General features: G+C 40.2%; 1 protein-coding gene across 1 annotated transcript in view; it reads left to right on the forward strand.

The window, feature by feature from the left end:
• HMCN1 (hemicentin 1) overlaps positions 1–14,562 on the forward strand; it is a 147,076-nt gene that overhangs the window by 69,708 nt on the left and 62,806 nt on the right. The window contains exons 27-39 of the mRNA XM_088524884.1: positions 235–365; positions 717–864; positions 1,292–1,418; positions 2,428–2,582; positions 5,018–5,296; positions 5,878–6,159; positions 6,322–6,430; positions 7,007–7,176; positions 7,431–7,585; positions 8,407–8,530; positions 9,898–9,999; positions 11,279–11,455; positions 14,145–14,296. Of these exons, the coding sequence (XP_088381010.1) occupies positions 235–365; positions 717–864; positions 1,292–1,418; positions 2,428–2,582; positions 5,018–5,296; positions 5,878–6,159; positions 6,322–6,430; positions 7,007–7,176; positions 7,431–7,585; positions 8,407–8,530; positions 9,898–9,999; positions 11,279–11,455; positions 14,145–14,296 (2,111 nt within the window). The remainder of the gene's footprint in view (positions 1–234; positions 366–716; positions 865–1,291; positions 1,419–2,427; positions 2,583–5,017; positions 5,297–5,877; positions 6,160–6,321; positions 6,431–7,006; positions 7,177–7,430; positions 7,586–8,406; positions 8,531–9,897; positions 10,000–11,278; positions 11,456–14,144; positions 14,297–14,562) is intronic.

Below are 14,562 nucleotides of genomic sequence, written 5' to 3' on the forward strand. Positions count from 1 at the left end.
TGGTTGTGTTTTAAGTAATTTTATCTATCAGTTTGTTACTTGGGCAATAGAAGAGTCTGTTCTTTGAGGAGAAGAAAGAGGGGAGGTATGTCCAGAGTAGAGCAGGAACATCTAGGGGTAGCTGAAATGGGTCAGGGAAATTTTGATGACAGAGATTCTTCACTGGGAGGAAAGGAAAAAGTGGGAAATCACTGGAATAGAAAACCTCATGGATTACTTCAAACTTTCTTGCAGTTCCCCCTGAAATTAGGGACCAAGAAACAGTGACAAATACATCTGTAGTTGTTCAGCATCCTTTAAGTCTCTTGTGTGAAGTGTCTGGTAACCCCTTCCCAATAATCTCCTGGTATAAAGAAGATATTCAGGTATGTGCAGTTAACCTAAGTGAAGTAACATAATCAGCAATTCCAGCTTTTTTATTAACTGTTATGTATTAACTTCACTACTGAGTGCTTGACGTGAGAGCTCATTTAAAGTAAATATATGCTTTAATGTATATTTAAACTGCACTAAGAACACCCACACAGTGAGCTAGCTAAATATGGCTGATTTATAGTGGATATCTTGCAGAAGTTTTTGAGATTAGTGCTGTGACTGAATAGGAAAATGGATTACCCCTTAGAATAAAACTACCATTTTCTTATTAAAAAAACAGCTGTGATATTTGGCTGATGTAACTTGGATCACATAAGGCTAATCTCTTGGGTTCTTTTAAGGTTGTGGAAAGCAGTGCTCTCCAGATTTTGCACAATGGGAAGATACTGAAGCTCCTTAAAGCTGCTACTGATGATGCCGGACAATATTCATGCAAAGCTGTAAATGTAGCAGGAAGTTCTGAGAAAATGTTTAATGTAGATGTACTAGGTTAGTACTGTATTTTTTTTAAGATGGTGATCTGAAAAATAATTGATACTTAAGACACCGTTATGTTTCAGCTTAATATAATTTTTTTTCTCTCACTGTCCATTGAATGGTGATTGTTGTCTTCACAACGGCTCCTAAATACTTAGCATTTGCCATTTTGATAATAACAAAGAGTTATTTTTCATTTCTGGATTTGGATCTTTGATACTTTGTTTTATATTTTGGGAGTACAGTACCAACATAGATGAGAAGCTAGAAGGAATCTTCTGCAATAGTCACCAGCACCAGTGTTAGTGCTTGTTGCAGTAGAAATGTTTTGGACTAGCAGGACTCCGTAGAGAAGACTGAAATTGCTTTTCTTCCTGTTTCATAGCATATCTTCCCTCTTTAAATTCCAGTTCTTATTGTAACATTTGTCTTTTTAAAGTTCCGCCAAGTATAATAGGTGCTGCTACAGCCAGTGAAATTGCAGTCATTCTCAATCACGAAATCACTCTGGAGTGCAGAGCGAAAGGCTTCCCCTTTCCTGACATTCTCTGGTTCAAAGATGGCAAGTAAGTTGTTGCTGCTGTGCTCGATGTCTGGATTATTCCTCCTTAAGAGCAGAAAAGAAACAGATGTGTTGCTTTAGCAAGCTGTTATTGCAACCATTCTCGGTGTTAAGTTATTGTCATCAGACAAAATTTGTGGTAGGGCGATGTGGTAGAGTCCTTTGGTCAAAAGTTAGCATCCCACTTTTCTCTGTGAGTTGTCACATTAATCACACTGGCACTTGCAGAGCAGCTTTACAGTATTTGAAATCAGACAGTGTCTAAATGAAGACAAACACATAACCGTTTTTTGAGTTCTTTACATGTAGGTTATTTTATATTTATTATTAGTTAAAATACAGATGTTCTGCTGACATTTTTTTTCACAGGTAGACAGTACCCATGTCAAATATTTTTCTAGCTAGTGCCTTGTACAATTCTTTATATATACACTTAAGATTTTAAAAGCATTTTTACCATGCATATTTCAATTCTTCATGCCATCTTTTCAGGAAAGCATACAAAGAAAAGAATTTTGGCAGCTTATGTTATTAGCCTTAGAAACGAAATGGGCTGTAAATACTTCAAAAAATAGCATTGGTGTTTAGTAATGCAATTCAGTTTCGATATTGGCTAATATACCCAGGTATCTGTATATGACAATTGCTTATTCTTTAGTTGAGAGTTTGACAGTCTTACCTTGTATACGTAGACATTTTGATGTCAGCAAATGCTGTCATGACCTAGTAATTAGAAAAGGGAACTGACAGCAAAAATAGGACTATATTTCTGCCATTGGCATCCTTGTTCATCTGAGTCAAATAACTTTGTCCTGTGCTTTCTTCTGCAAATGGGGAATACTGTCTTCTAATAGCTTGTCACCTTAGTGTGGTTCTTCCCATGAATAGTTCTGTTCTGGTGACCTTTAATACAATTACTGACATTTAAGTAGCCTTTGCTATTATTGTCAGTTTAAATTGATGTTGAAAGGAAGGGGTCAGAGTTCCGTGAAGTGAAATAATCTCTATTCCAGGCCCTTGTTCTTGGGTGATCCCAACGTTGAGCTTCTGGACAAAGGTCAAGTTCTGCACATAAAGAGCGCTCGAAGGATTGACAAAGGTCGGTATCAGTGCAGTGCCACCAACAGTGCCGGCAAGCAAGTTAAGGAGGTCAAGCTCATCATCCATGGTAAGTCTATAGCATTCCTGATCCTGGAATATCTTTCTGATTTGCCCAGTAAAAATAGGCTTACTTTTTCAAGGGAGGTGCTCAGATAAATATAAATTAAGACTGATCTTGCAAAATTTGTGTGTAGACCTAACTTCATCTGTCAACATCATGGTAATTTGAGCATCTGTGTGTGTCACATTCAGCATGGGTGTAGTCTGAATCTTTGCAAGTTCAGCATTTGAATGACTTTTGTGTCTCTTCTTTATTGGTTTCTAATTGCTGGAAACCAAAAAAGTTTCATGATTTTGTTATTAATTGGTTTCAAGTGAATTGTTTTATTATCAAGTTGACTTGATTCTGTTTTAGAGAAAGTGAATTAAAACAGTTTTAATACAGCCATGGTCTTATTTTCCTTTATGCTAGCGTTAGGAGTAGATTCATGAAGCAATAGGTTAAAGTTAGTAGACTTAGACCAGTGCAAAGCCAGTAAAAATCAGACTTAAGTAATCTTTGAAAAAGGTATGTCCCAAATGATCTGAAGGTTCTGTGGTGTGTTTGCTTGCCTAACTTGGTGTACAACAAGGACATTTTGCAGCAAACAAGCATGAATATGGGTATCTATAATAACAGTATTCTTTTTGGCAAAGTTTACAGCACACTAAATGTACTTTTCATGTTTTTGCAAGCACCGGAGAGATGCTGAACACAGGCAACTGCTGTGATTAGTGTAGATAAGTTTAAGGCAAAGGAAAAGCCTAGAAAGGAGGTTAAAAAGGAGGAGGAAGATTCATGGAAGAAGGAAGGAGCTTTTGCAGGGGGACTTTTAAAGGAGAGAAGAGTTTTGCAGTAGGGAAGACAATGAGTGTGCAGAGGCCTGGTCTAATCTGGAAACTATGAGCACACGGTGCTAGCAGAAATAAGAGAGAAATAAGCAGAAATCTGCAGGTGGAATAAGACAATTGGACCTAGCGCGTGAACTGCGGGAATCTGAAACCATGGGTACACAGGCTAACAAAGCCTCATTTGTCGTGGATTTGCTTCTGAAGGGTCTTTAGCTGTGACAGCTGTGGCCTTGTGCCACGTTATACTCCTCATGTGGGACGTTACTGTGAACTATCTCAGTCAATCAGAGATGTGAGATTTAGAGGAATTAAAAAAGCACAAAGCAAATGCCCCAAATCCAGAGTAGACCATACGAGCCTTGAGGAGGGAGATGTGAATTGGTGATAGTGGAATGGGGTATCTCATTACTTTTAAATGCCTGACCCCTAGCCAGACAAACAGAAGCCCAGAGAATGAGTGGGGAACATGGATGCTGATTCTCACTTGTTCTTGTGTTTTCCTCTTTACTCTTACTTTTGGCTTCCATATTTTCGCAGAAGAATATGCTAAAATTGTTCCCCATCTCTATGGACAAAAGCATTTGTTGAGAGACACAAGTATTTACATTTAAACCAGGGAAATCTCAGCATATTGTGTGCATTTGCATACACAAATTATTTAATTAGGAAAAGAGTTCAGCATGTTTTGATAATCTGTAAGACCCATCCCTTAGGTGTAGATCCCTGCGCTGCCACCTCTTTCTGTGTCGGTGTTGACATTTTCAATGAACATTTTGTGGAAGTCGGTGGAAGAGTTGGATATACTGTGCATGTTTGGTACATGCAGAGGGGAGTTAATGTGTCTGCCAGATGTGTCTGGTACCTTCAGCGGCTGTAAATTTAGCTGTTACCAATTGCAGTGTGTTTTTATTACTTCTGCAGAGATTTACGAACTCTTTATATTGGCTGATTTACACGAATGCTTGTTTGCTAGAAAAAAAAAATCTGAGCACTGCTGCCTAGCGAATAAGGGAAATGACTGTGAGCCAAAAGTTTCAAAAATAGGAGTATAAAGCTAGACTTGCTAAGCTCATATTTAGTCTCAAAGTAAGTGACTTCATCTTCAGAAGTTGTGAGTACCCAACAGTTCCCATCCAGTCAAGAGGCTCTTGGATGCATTTGATATTTCAAATAGCAGATTATTGATCCTGGTTTCCTGGTCAGAAAAAGAGTGACCCTAGACCCTAGAGTGACTAGAGAGTGTAGGGCCTGCTCCTCCTTCACCCATCAGAGATAGGGAAGAGGCAGAGATGTACCCAGAGGTGTTCTAGGAAGTGCTTCAGGGCTAGTTGGCCTACCACATTGTAAATCCTAGAAGGTAAAAGTTTTCCAGGTACCTGCAGTGAAGCAGCACTGCTCTGCACTGCTTTCTTGTGGCAGTTACTTCTTAGAGCCCTTTCATGCTGTGTTCTCGTGCTGCCTTCACCTCTCAGTATGCTCTGGGGAATTGTACAGCCACTATATAACTAAACAATAAATCTTCTGTTCTTAAGACTTTCTAATATTTAACCATTTTAAACTGCACAGACTTGTATCTTAAGGTTTTAATGCTTTTATTGTCTTCTGAAATAGTCCCACCTAGCATTAAAGGAGGAAATCTTACTACAGAGGTGTCAACTCTTCTTGACAACCTTATAAATCTGGAGTGTGAAACGAAGGGAACCCCAGTTCCTACCATTACATGGTACAAAGACGGACACCCAATTATTTCCAGTCCCCAAGCTCAGTATGTGGACAGAGGGCAAATCCTGCAGATACCTCGGGCTCAAGTTTCCGACTCTGCGATGTACACTTGCCGGGTCACGAATGCTGTGGGAACTGCTGAAAAGATCTATGAAGTGGATGTCTATGGTAAGTGAGAGTTTACTGAGCCTGATTATTTGTCATCTTCCTAGAAGTGTTTCCTGAAGATTTTTCTCCCTTAATAATATAATCAGGTTTGCAAAGACTGCCTTGAAAAACTGGCCTGCACTAGCAAACAGAGCTTTAGATCTGTGTTTTATACTGTGTTTTATTTTTGAGACAACACCTAAAAAGCTCATGACTTCTTGATATCATGTTTTAGTGAAGTATAAAACTATTTCTCCCCTAAAAGCTATTTTCTCCTTGTATCCCTCTCCTTCTCATGCATGAAAAAATCCCACGTTTGTCTGAAATAACCCCTATGGGTGGGGTTGTGCTTTAACACCTCCAGTTTTAGTTTTCCCATCTCAAAACCCTGCAGATGCTCTGTTTCACAGCACTATTAAACAGTCGGCTACAGCATTTGAATTTTCTGGTTTCCCTTCATCTTGGCTTGCCCCCTGGCAGCGCATTCTCACATGAAATTGTACGTGACGTAATGGCGTGTCGAGCCAAAGCGGGTTGGAAGAACTAACCTGTTTTCTGGCTGCAGAATTAATTACTTGCAATATATTTTTTCCTTTCTATAGTTCCTCCAGTAATCGAGGGCGATGCTGACACAGTGCAGAGCAGGCAGGTGGTTGCTGGCGATTCCGTAACGCTGGAATGTAAAGCTGAGGGCAACCCACCGCCGCTGCTTACCTGGCTGAAGGACGGGGTGCCGGTGAGGGCCAGCGCCAGCCTCCGCATCCTCTCCGGCGGGAAGCAGCTGGAGATCCCGAACACAGCTGAGGCCGACAGGGGCCAGTATGTGTGCGTGGCTACAAGCATAGCTGGAGAGCAAGAAATGAAGTACGAAGTTGAAGTCTTAGGTGTGTGGAGCAACAGAACTACTGTTTTACTTGATTCACATAAATTGAATGTGTCTCATTTTGTTGGTATCATTGTAACAGTCATGTTGCATATTTAGTTAAAATGCCACTTCTGATGCTTAAACATTTCTGTTGCTGTTTTTTTTTTTTTTTTCCCTATAGTCTCACCATTTGTGGAAGGTGGAGGCGAGCTCTCAGACTACATTGTGATTCTCCATAGCCCTTTAGAGTTGGATTGTGTAGCAACAGGGACACCCTCACCAACTATCATGTAAGGGAATTGTATTCCAGCTAAAAAGAAAACAAATCTACTGATTTTTTATATGCTCTCCTTGCTACTTAGTTATGGTTAATAGGTGGAGGATGAAATGCTGGCTCCCCTGAAGGCAGCGAAAGGCATGTGCATCACAGGATCAGGATTTCACTATGTTTTGTTTGGCCTGTTGTACCTAGGGATTAGAACAGACAAAAGGAAATGATGAAACACTTCTTCCCTTACTAGTGCAGCCATATCCTTTTCATCTGGCAGGAGTGATTGCTTTTATCTTGGAGACTTCTCTCTCTTTCATCTGGAGGCATTTATTCCCCCTGCTGCCTCCCAGCAGTCTCACTTTAGTGAGACTGCCTCCCACCTTTCTCACTTTAGTGTCTGTTCCCCTGTATTTCTTTTCCAAGATAACTGAGTGTGTGGCACTTAAAAAAGCAGAATGCTAGCTAAGATATCCAAACCTTCCTAGAAATGCAAATATAGTTACCAAGACATACCGTTAAACAAAAATAGGCATGTTTAGGACTGCCTTTGGTATTGTGGTAATGAAAATCTGAGATTGTGCTCTCTCTTTGCTAGGTGGCTGAAGGATGGCCAGCCAGTTGAAGAGGGACCTGGACAGAAGATCTTGTTGAATGGGCACAGACTTCTCATCTCTCGAGCTCAAGTGTCAGACACTGGTCGCTATAAATGTGTGGCTGCAAATAAGGCTGGAGAACATGAAAGGGAATTTGATGTTACTGTGCATGGTACGATATTCAAGGGAGGAAAAGAGAAGCATACTGCTATTTTTTTTTAAAATTGCTAGCAAAACAGTGCTCACATTTTTTGAAATGTTTGTTCTTTCTGGTGGTCAAAAAGGTTGGAGATGACAGTACGTTAGAATTCATCTTGTCTGATTTCCAGATTAGATTTCTTCTTGTCTGTGGTACATTACTAATATATATATTTAAATATGCATTTTCAAATGATATTTCATTTTTGTTTATGGTGTTTCTTGCAGTTCCTCCAACCGTCAAATCAACAGGGCTCTCAGAGAGAGCTGTTGTGATATACAAGCCTGCAACACTGCAGTGCATAGCCAATGGCATTCCCAGCCCTTCCATAACTTGGTTAAAAGATGGGCAACCAGTAAACACAGCCAGAGGAAATATAAGAGTAAGTGCAACTCTTTTATGAGGTTCAAATCATGAAAAATGATTACAATAAGTTACATATAGACTGTTAAAATAAGTTACATATAGACTGTTAAAATAAGTTACATATAGACTGTTAAAATAAGTTACATATATTAGACTTCTCTTTTTTTTTGGTTCCTTTGTATTATGGTAGAAAGATGCTAAAGATCCATCCCGTAGAGTAATGGCTTTTTACCTGAATAGGATGGTGTCCCGGACTGAGTAGCATTTAGTAGACTGAATCCCATTAGACACCTCCATAGTAGCAGAGTTTGTGACTGGAAATTCAGCATCTGCTCTGCTCAGTTGTACCTTAATCTTCAAGGTGTTGTCATCTGCCAGTTGCCAATCAGCTCTATCCACTTGTCTCTGTGAGGCGGGAGTAGAAGCACTTCTGTAAGTGCTGCCACTGTAGCACAAACGGAGACATTTCCCTCTCACTGTGAGCCTCTGGCTTTCACAGAGCAGCCCTTCCTGGTACCTGCCTGTTCCAAGGAGAAGGGTGCTTGTAATGGCTGTGATTTGCTTCAGGGTGGAGCAGTTCTTGCTGTCTTGCCCAGCGGCAACTCTCTCGACCTGCAGCATCCTTTTTGCCTTGCTCGCCTGTCCCTCTGCAGTTCAGCTCCCCTCTCAGCTGTACAGCTCATAGTTCTCACATCCGAAGAGCACTGAAGTCTCTGCGCTACCGGGACACCGCTTGCATGAATATTAACTGCAGGCTGGAGGATGAGGCTGGCTGTTTTCAGCATAAAGGTCTACCCCACTGGGTAAAGTAGTTCCCTGCTCTCTGTTTTGGTACAGCTGGAGTCTTCAGGCCGTGTTCTGCAAGTTGTCAAGGCACTGCTCGAAGATGCTGGCCGATACACTTGTGTGGCAACAAATGCTGCAGGAGAAGCCCAGCAGCACGTTCGGCTTCATGTGCATGGTAATGACATTTCTGTCTCTAATTAGAAGCAAAACGTGGCTGTTTTGAGGCAGCTTTTTTTACATCTTTGTTCTTTGTTTCCTTTTGTCTATGAAAAACGTGTTAGTCAGGCGTTTTTGTTAATCCTGCACTCCAGTCTTTCTTCTTTGTTTTTTTTTTTTTTTTTTTTGTCCCACTCACTAAGAAGTCAAGACAAAAACTATTTCCTCAGATTTGACTTTATTAATGTGGTACTAAGGGCCACAAAAGGAATGCATCTCTTCAGTTTTTTTGTTTAGACGTATATCAAGAAGCCAAGCACATTTCCACTAAACCACCAGGACGCTCAGAACTGTATCCTGTTGCTGAATCAAGACATGATGTTCCACCATTGGCATTACCAACTGCAGCCAAGTCTTGTGGGGAAAACAGCATTCCACACATGAGCTTGTGTTGGGGAAGTTTTACAGGAATGTCTTTTCGGAGAAGGAAGCATTCTCTTATGAAGGGATCTTTCAGACCGGGTAGAAGAAATTTTATTTTCCAGCTAAAAACAATACAAAAGGAATCAGAGAAATGTCAGAAGTTGTGTGAATTTGCTGTGTCAGAAGCATGTGAATTTGCTAAATGCTCTTGCCACGGTTTAAGACTATGTGCCTTAGAAGTGCAAAGTATTGTACATTGTTGGTGTGATCCAACCTGAAAGGACACAAGAAGTGATGGAATGGACTGTGGCAAAATGCTTCTAATGATGGTAATGGCTCTTATTCTCAGACAGGATCAGTAGCTGGAAAATGTGAAACTGAAAGGAAAAAAGTTTTCACTTTCTCCCTCCATGAGGCTCAGAAAGAGAAACCTCATTCCTCTTGCACTATAACTGCGTCATAATTAATGTTAGTGTCAGCTACACACTGCCTACTCATTTCTTTGACTCTCCATCTGCTTGTTCAGGGTGTTATATCTGGCATATATCTGATTATAATGTGTCATTTTGCAAATTTATAGAGATTAATAAAGTAAGATATCTTGCTTTCTAAAGCCCCTACTATGTTCAGCTTAATATTGCCAGCTCAAATGAGACAAGCTTGCTATATTAGAAAAAATGCTGTTCTATGTTGTGAAACATTCCTAAGACCATTTTTAAATTCCACTGTTCCAGGGAAAAAAAAGAAAAAAAAATTTAAGCACTACTTAGATTCCATAATTAGAGGACATTCAGCTTTCAAAGATGAGGTTCCTCAGAATTTCCTCAGTCATCGAACAGTTAGTTGAAGCTTGTGTAACTGATTGCCCAGATTTTCTCTGAGGGCAGATTACTTTTTGATGAGGGATTCTGCCAACTGAGTGGCTGAGTTAATTAAACCCTGATGCTTTTTCTCTTTTCCCAGAACCACCCAATCTGGAGGATGCAGGGAGAATGTTAAATGAAACAGTGGTGGTGAATAATCCCATCCAGCTTGAATGCACAGCATCTGGGAACCCGCTGCCAGGTATGTAACTGTGCCTTCGAGAATGTGCAGCAAGTGTGATAACAAGCTTTCAGTTTTATATGTCCTTTGAAAATAATTAATATTCTGAACCTGAAATTAATTTACCAATATCGAAGTGAGGTAGTAACTGCTAAACAGTATGTGTGATGGGAAATGTCAATGTATAGTGAGTGATGTGGAATAAGTATTGGGGAATTCAGTAATACGAATATTTCTGTTCAAATGAATGAATAACACAAGAATAAACTATTCCCTTAAAGCAGTGCTCTGCCCATAGGCAATAAAACTGTTAGACTTCTATTAAAGAAGGCCAAAACACATCTGCTCTTTCCACTCTGTTAGGTCAATATGGTGTAGTTTAGGGCAGACTTGCAAATTCTTGTGCATTGGGTGTGCAGGTTTGTCTCCTGTTAAGGCAGGTAGTTCTAAAACAGTCTGTATTTTAGTTACTTCATTGCTGGGATTCAGTTGTAGGAGTTTTGGATTGGGTGTTTCTTCATAGGTTTTTGTTTGGTTTGTTTATTTTAGATGTACAAGAGAAAAGATTTATTTCCTTTCACCAGATTGTTTCTGTGCTACTTATTGTCACAGAAAATCACGGGAAATACTGTGTGTCTAAGAGGATATACCTGGTGGCTTGTATCTAGAAGTTTTTATTCCTGTGCTATGGATAGCCCCTTTTTCAGAAGGAAGTTCAGATGACCATCTTGGTTCAAACATCTCTATCCTTAGGAATTGATTTTCCACAAAACGCTGTTTTCTAAAATCATTTCGATCTGTGTAAAACAAAATTTGAAATTACTGAAGATATAGGTAAAAAAAATCTTTTTTTTTAAGATTTGGTATCCATTTTGCACCATTTTTCTTGTAATTTTTTCCTCCAACTTGGCAATTGTTGTGCTGCGAAAAAGGCTCAGTCCACAGCCTGTTGGCTGCATGTTGAAGTGATGCAAGGGAAGCAACAGTTACAGGCTCTGCTGCTGGAGGGTGCCATCTTTTGGCTGAGGTGCAAAGAAATTCTCAATTTTTGTTGCTTACTAAGTTTCTGTGATTTTTTCCTTTAGTGTAGTAACAGCTTTCAGTTTTTCAGCGTTTCAGTTGAGTTCTGTTTTGGTTGCATACGTTTCACCTCTAAACTTCTGCAGGTAGTTTGTATTTATATTGGTTTGTAATGCTGCCTAGATGTACCTGGAGACTCAGATGGAAAGTTTGAAGCATATTAGCTGTTTATGGTGGGGATGCTTTGGCAATTTTTTCTCCCTCATGTTTCCTTATGCAGCTATCACATGGTACAAAGATGGTCGTCCCATCACGAGTGCTGCAAGTGCCACGTTGCTGCACAGGGGGCAGATTCTGCAGATTGAGGATGCTCAGATCTCCGACACTGGAATTTATAAGTGTGTGGCAGTCAACACAGCGGGAACTGCTGAGTTGTTTTATAGTCTTCAGGTTCATGGTAAGTATCATAAAACATATGAAAAACACCTATATTCCCACCTTTGCTCCTTTCTGATTCTATTATCTGCACTTAGCAGACCCCCCGTCATCATTCCTCCTCCCACCATACTGAAAGAGATGTGGCAGGAATGGTGGAGAAAGTTCTCTCTTTTGCTGTTAACCACTGTGAGAATCCATGGTTTGAAACAGGGGAATGTGGTAAAGGTTGTCACCGCCTGGATGAACAAGCAGAGGCACCAGGTTTTTGGCAAGGGTATTTAGAGGCACCATAAGTACCTTTTTCTGACTTTGTGGAAAAAGGTACTTATGTTGGCATGGTCTTGGAACTGCTGTGTTTAGCTCTGATGGCCTTGAAGCCAACAGCAGATAAAGAAAGGAAACAGCCCAAATACTCATTCATAATCCAGGAAATCTACAGAAAAATGTACTTTGTCTAATGAGGTGAAGTGGAAATGTGGGTGTTTGCAGACAGGAGACACCTGGTCAAAAGCCAAATTGCAGCCTTCTCACTGATTGCACTGGATTTTGGATCTGCCCCTCTTTCAAATGCTTTTCTTTGATATGTGTCTATTCCTGCATCTGGTTTTCTGGGGAGCCTTCCATGCAAAACTATGGGCCAGGTTTGGCACAGTGTCCCTAGCTGAGGTGCATGCACAGTATATTGTTCCTATTGATGTTCATTAACGAATAGTGAGTTGGGCTAGTTGGCCCATTTCCTTGGGATTAGTGACCATGTTTTGAAAAAATCAAGAAGTGGCTGAATGCCATTGACCCCACCCAGCCATTCATTCCCAGCAAATGCTTACAGCCAAGGTCAGCATTCTGGTTAAACATAAGAGTGAAAAATAACATTTAAGCATATGTTTGTGTCTCCATGGGCAACAGAATTCTAGCAGATATGTCCAGGGTGTCCTAGGGAGTTAATACTCTCTGTCTTAGACAGGGCACACAAAATTTGGTTGCCTCTCCAAAACAGATTCTGTGCAGTTGTAGCAAGTACCAAATTGCATCAAGGGCAGCTGAGACACCACCCTGTCTACCTACATAACTCCGCTTGTCTTGCACAGGCCTTACAAAGGATTATGCTTTGTATTTATGCAGGAGAAAGCTTAGCATCCAGTTTATTTGGTGATTGAGACACCTTGATTTTTTCTACTAATAACAGAAGCAAGAGTGATCACTGAAAAGAGAGTAGACTCTGAAGTATTTCACACTGGGGATACAAACCTACGAACCTGCTCAGCTGCAGAAAACTACACTGCATTTACTGAACACCTGCTCTAGATTTGTGTATGGCAGACAGTCTTGTAAATGAGCGTTCCTCATGGTCCATTGCTGGTTGTACTCAACAACGTGTGTTGTTAATAGAGCGTGGTGTGTGTAGTATCCACGGCAGAAATTATCACATCATTTTTGCATTAATTGTTTAGAAAGAGCAATACTTGATGCTCCTGGCTTAACAATAAATGGAGTTGCAGCTCAATTTAAAGGAAGCAGTTTGTGTTCCAGTTTAGCATATTCACATATTCTCATTGTGCTCAGATTTTTTATACTACTTTCTCCCCTCAATATTTTTTTCAGACATGTAAGAATAATGGAAGCTATTGAAACGAAATGAGGAAAGTGTCTGTATATGTGTGTAAAGAAGATTATAAAATAACACTAGCTTTATTGACCACTCCTTCTGTTATTACTGTAATTTATCAAAGAATAGCAAGTCTGAGTTACATATTTTTAGAGGTTGCCAACTTTATTAATACGTCTGTTTTCCAGTAAATACTTTTATACACTTTTTTCCATGTAGGAGAGGTATGAGTAGATCATACTGTTCTTCCCTTTTTGTAGGAGTGATTTGAGTATTAAGTTTTGTGACTGATACTGAAAACAAAGGTGTATTATTAAGCTGTAGGTTATAAAGCAAACACAATTGTTTTGATTCTCTTGATAAGTGAAACACCTCCCTTTTTAGCACTTCTGCATTAAGATGCAAATGTGTGTGGAAAGCAGCCTTTGGACTTTGAAGCTTTTTTCTCACAAGAATGTGTCAGTGCTGCACCCACATTTGTTTACTCATGCAAAAAGCAAAATAAAGGGAGCACAGCAGGAGCAGAGCAGAAACGTATAGAAAATTGTAGGCACATTCCTGTCTCCCTTTTTAATGTAGCTCTACAAAACTTTCTAGCTTCTTTACCTACAGTAAGTGTTTTGAGATGTTCCATTAAGGAATTTTTTGAGACAGGTAGATATTGTACATGCTAATCTGCTTTAGCGTGATAAATGATCTGCTTTGCAGGCCAGTTTATTACTCTGCGTATGTATTTGTTTTATTTAGCTTATGTGATTTTTTTTTTCTGTAAACCTCACTGCTATTAGTGGCCTTTCCTAAGATCTAATTGGAATATTACAAAAGCTGGAGGCAGAGTTTCCAGGTTTGGGTTTTGCAGTCATCTGGTGGGCCATAGGCCCAGTCTTGCTTACCGTTGCCCAGCGGTTTCACTGAAGTAGAGAGGTCAGGAGTCAGCACAAAGCAGTCAAATGGCAAGAGCTCGGTAGTGGTAACTTTAGAAATCTTTCCAACACTGTCCTGCCTTTCAGGAGGAGGAGAAATTGTCAGTTGTTCTCCTTGTGATTAATATTCCTACATAGTTGTTTCATATTTGCGTTTTTTCTGTCTTCTTTTTGCCCAGTGCCTCCGTTCATCTCTGGCAGCAGCGACGCGGTAGCGGTGGTAGTGAATAATCTAGTGAGGCTGGAATGCGAAGCGAGAGGTATCCCTGCACCTATCCTGACGTGGCTGAAAGATGGTAGCCCCGTTTCCAGCTTTAGTGATGGGCTCCAGGTGCTGTGTTTGGATCCTGCTCTCCAAGTGCTTTCCTATTTAAAACTAGTGCAATTTAAGGGCAAGGGAGTAAGTTAAATGGTTTGGAATGAGATTATAGGAGATTCTGCTCTAGGGTAGTGGTGCACATTTAGCTCCAGAAATTAGTGTGCGAAGTGAGCTCACTGTGAGGATTTTGAAATAAGTTGGTCTTTACAACTGATTTCCTGTTGAGCAAGAGTTTGCCTCAGCAAATTTGTCGCTTATTTACAAAAAGGAGAAGTTGG

Source organism: Tinamus guttatus, unplaced genomic scaffold (assembly GCF_059628265.1).
Source record: "Tinamus guttatus ecotype Peru unplaced genomic scaffold, ASM5962826v1 Tinamus_guttatus_pri_ptg000215l, whole genome shotgun sequence".
Lineage (NCBI taxonomy): Eukaryota > Metazoa > Chordata > Aves > Tinamiformes > Tinamidae > Tinamus > Tinamus guttatus.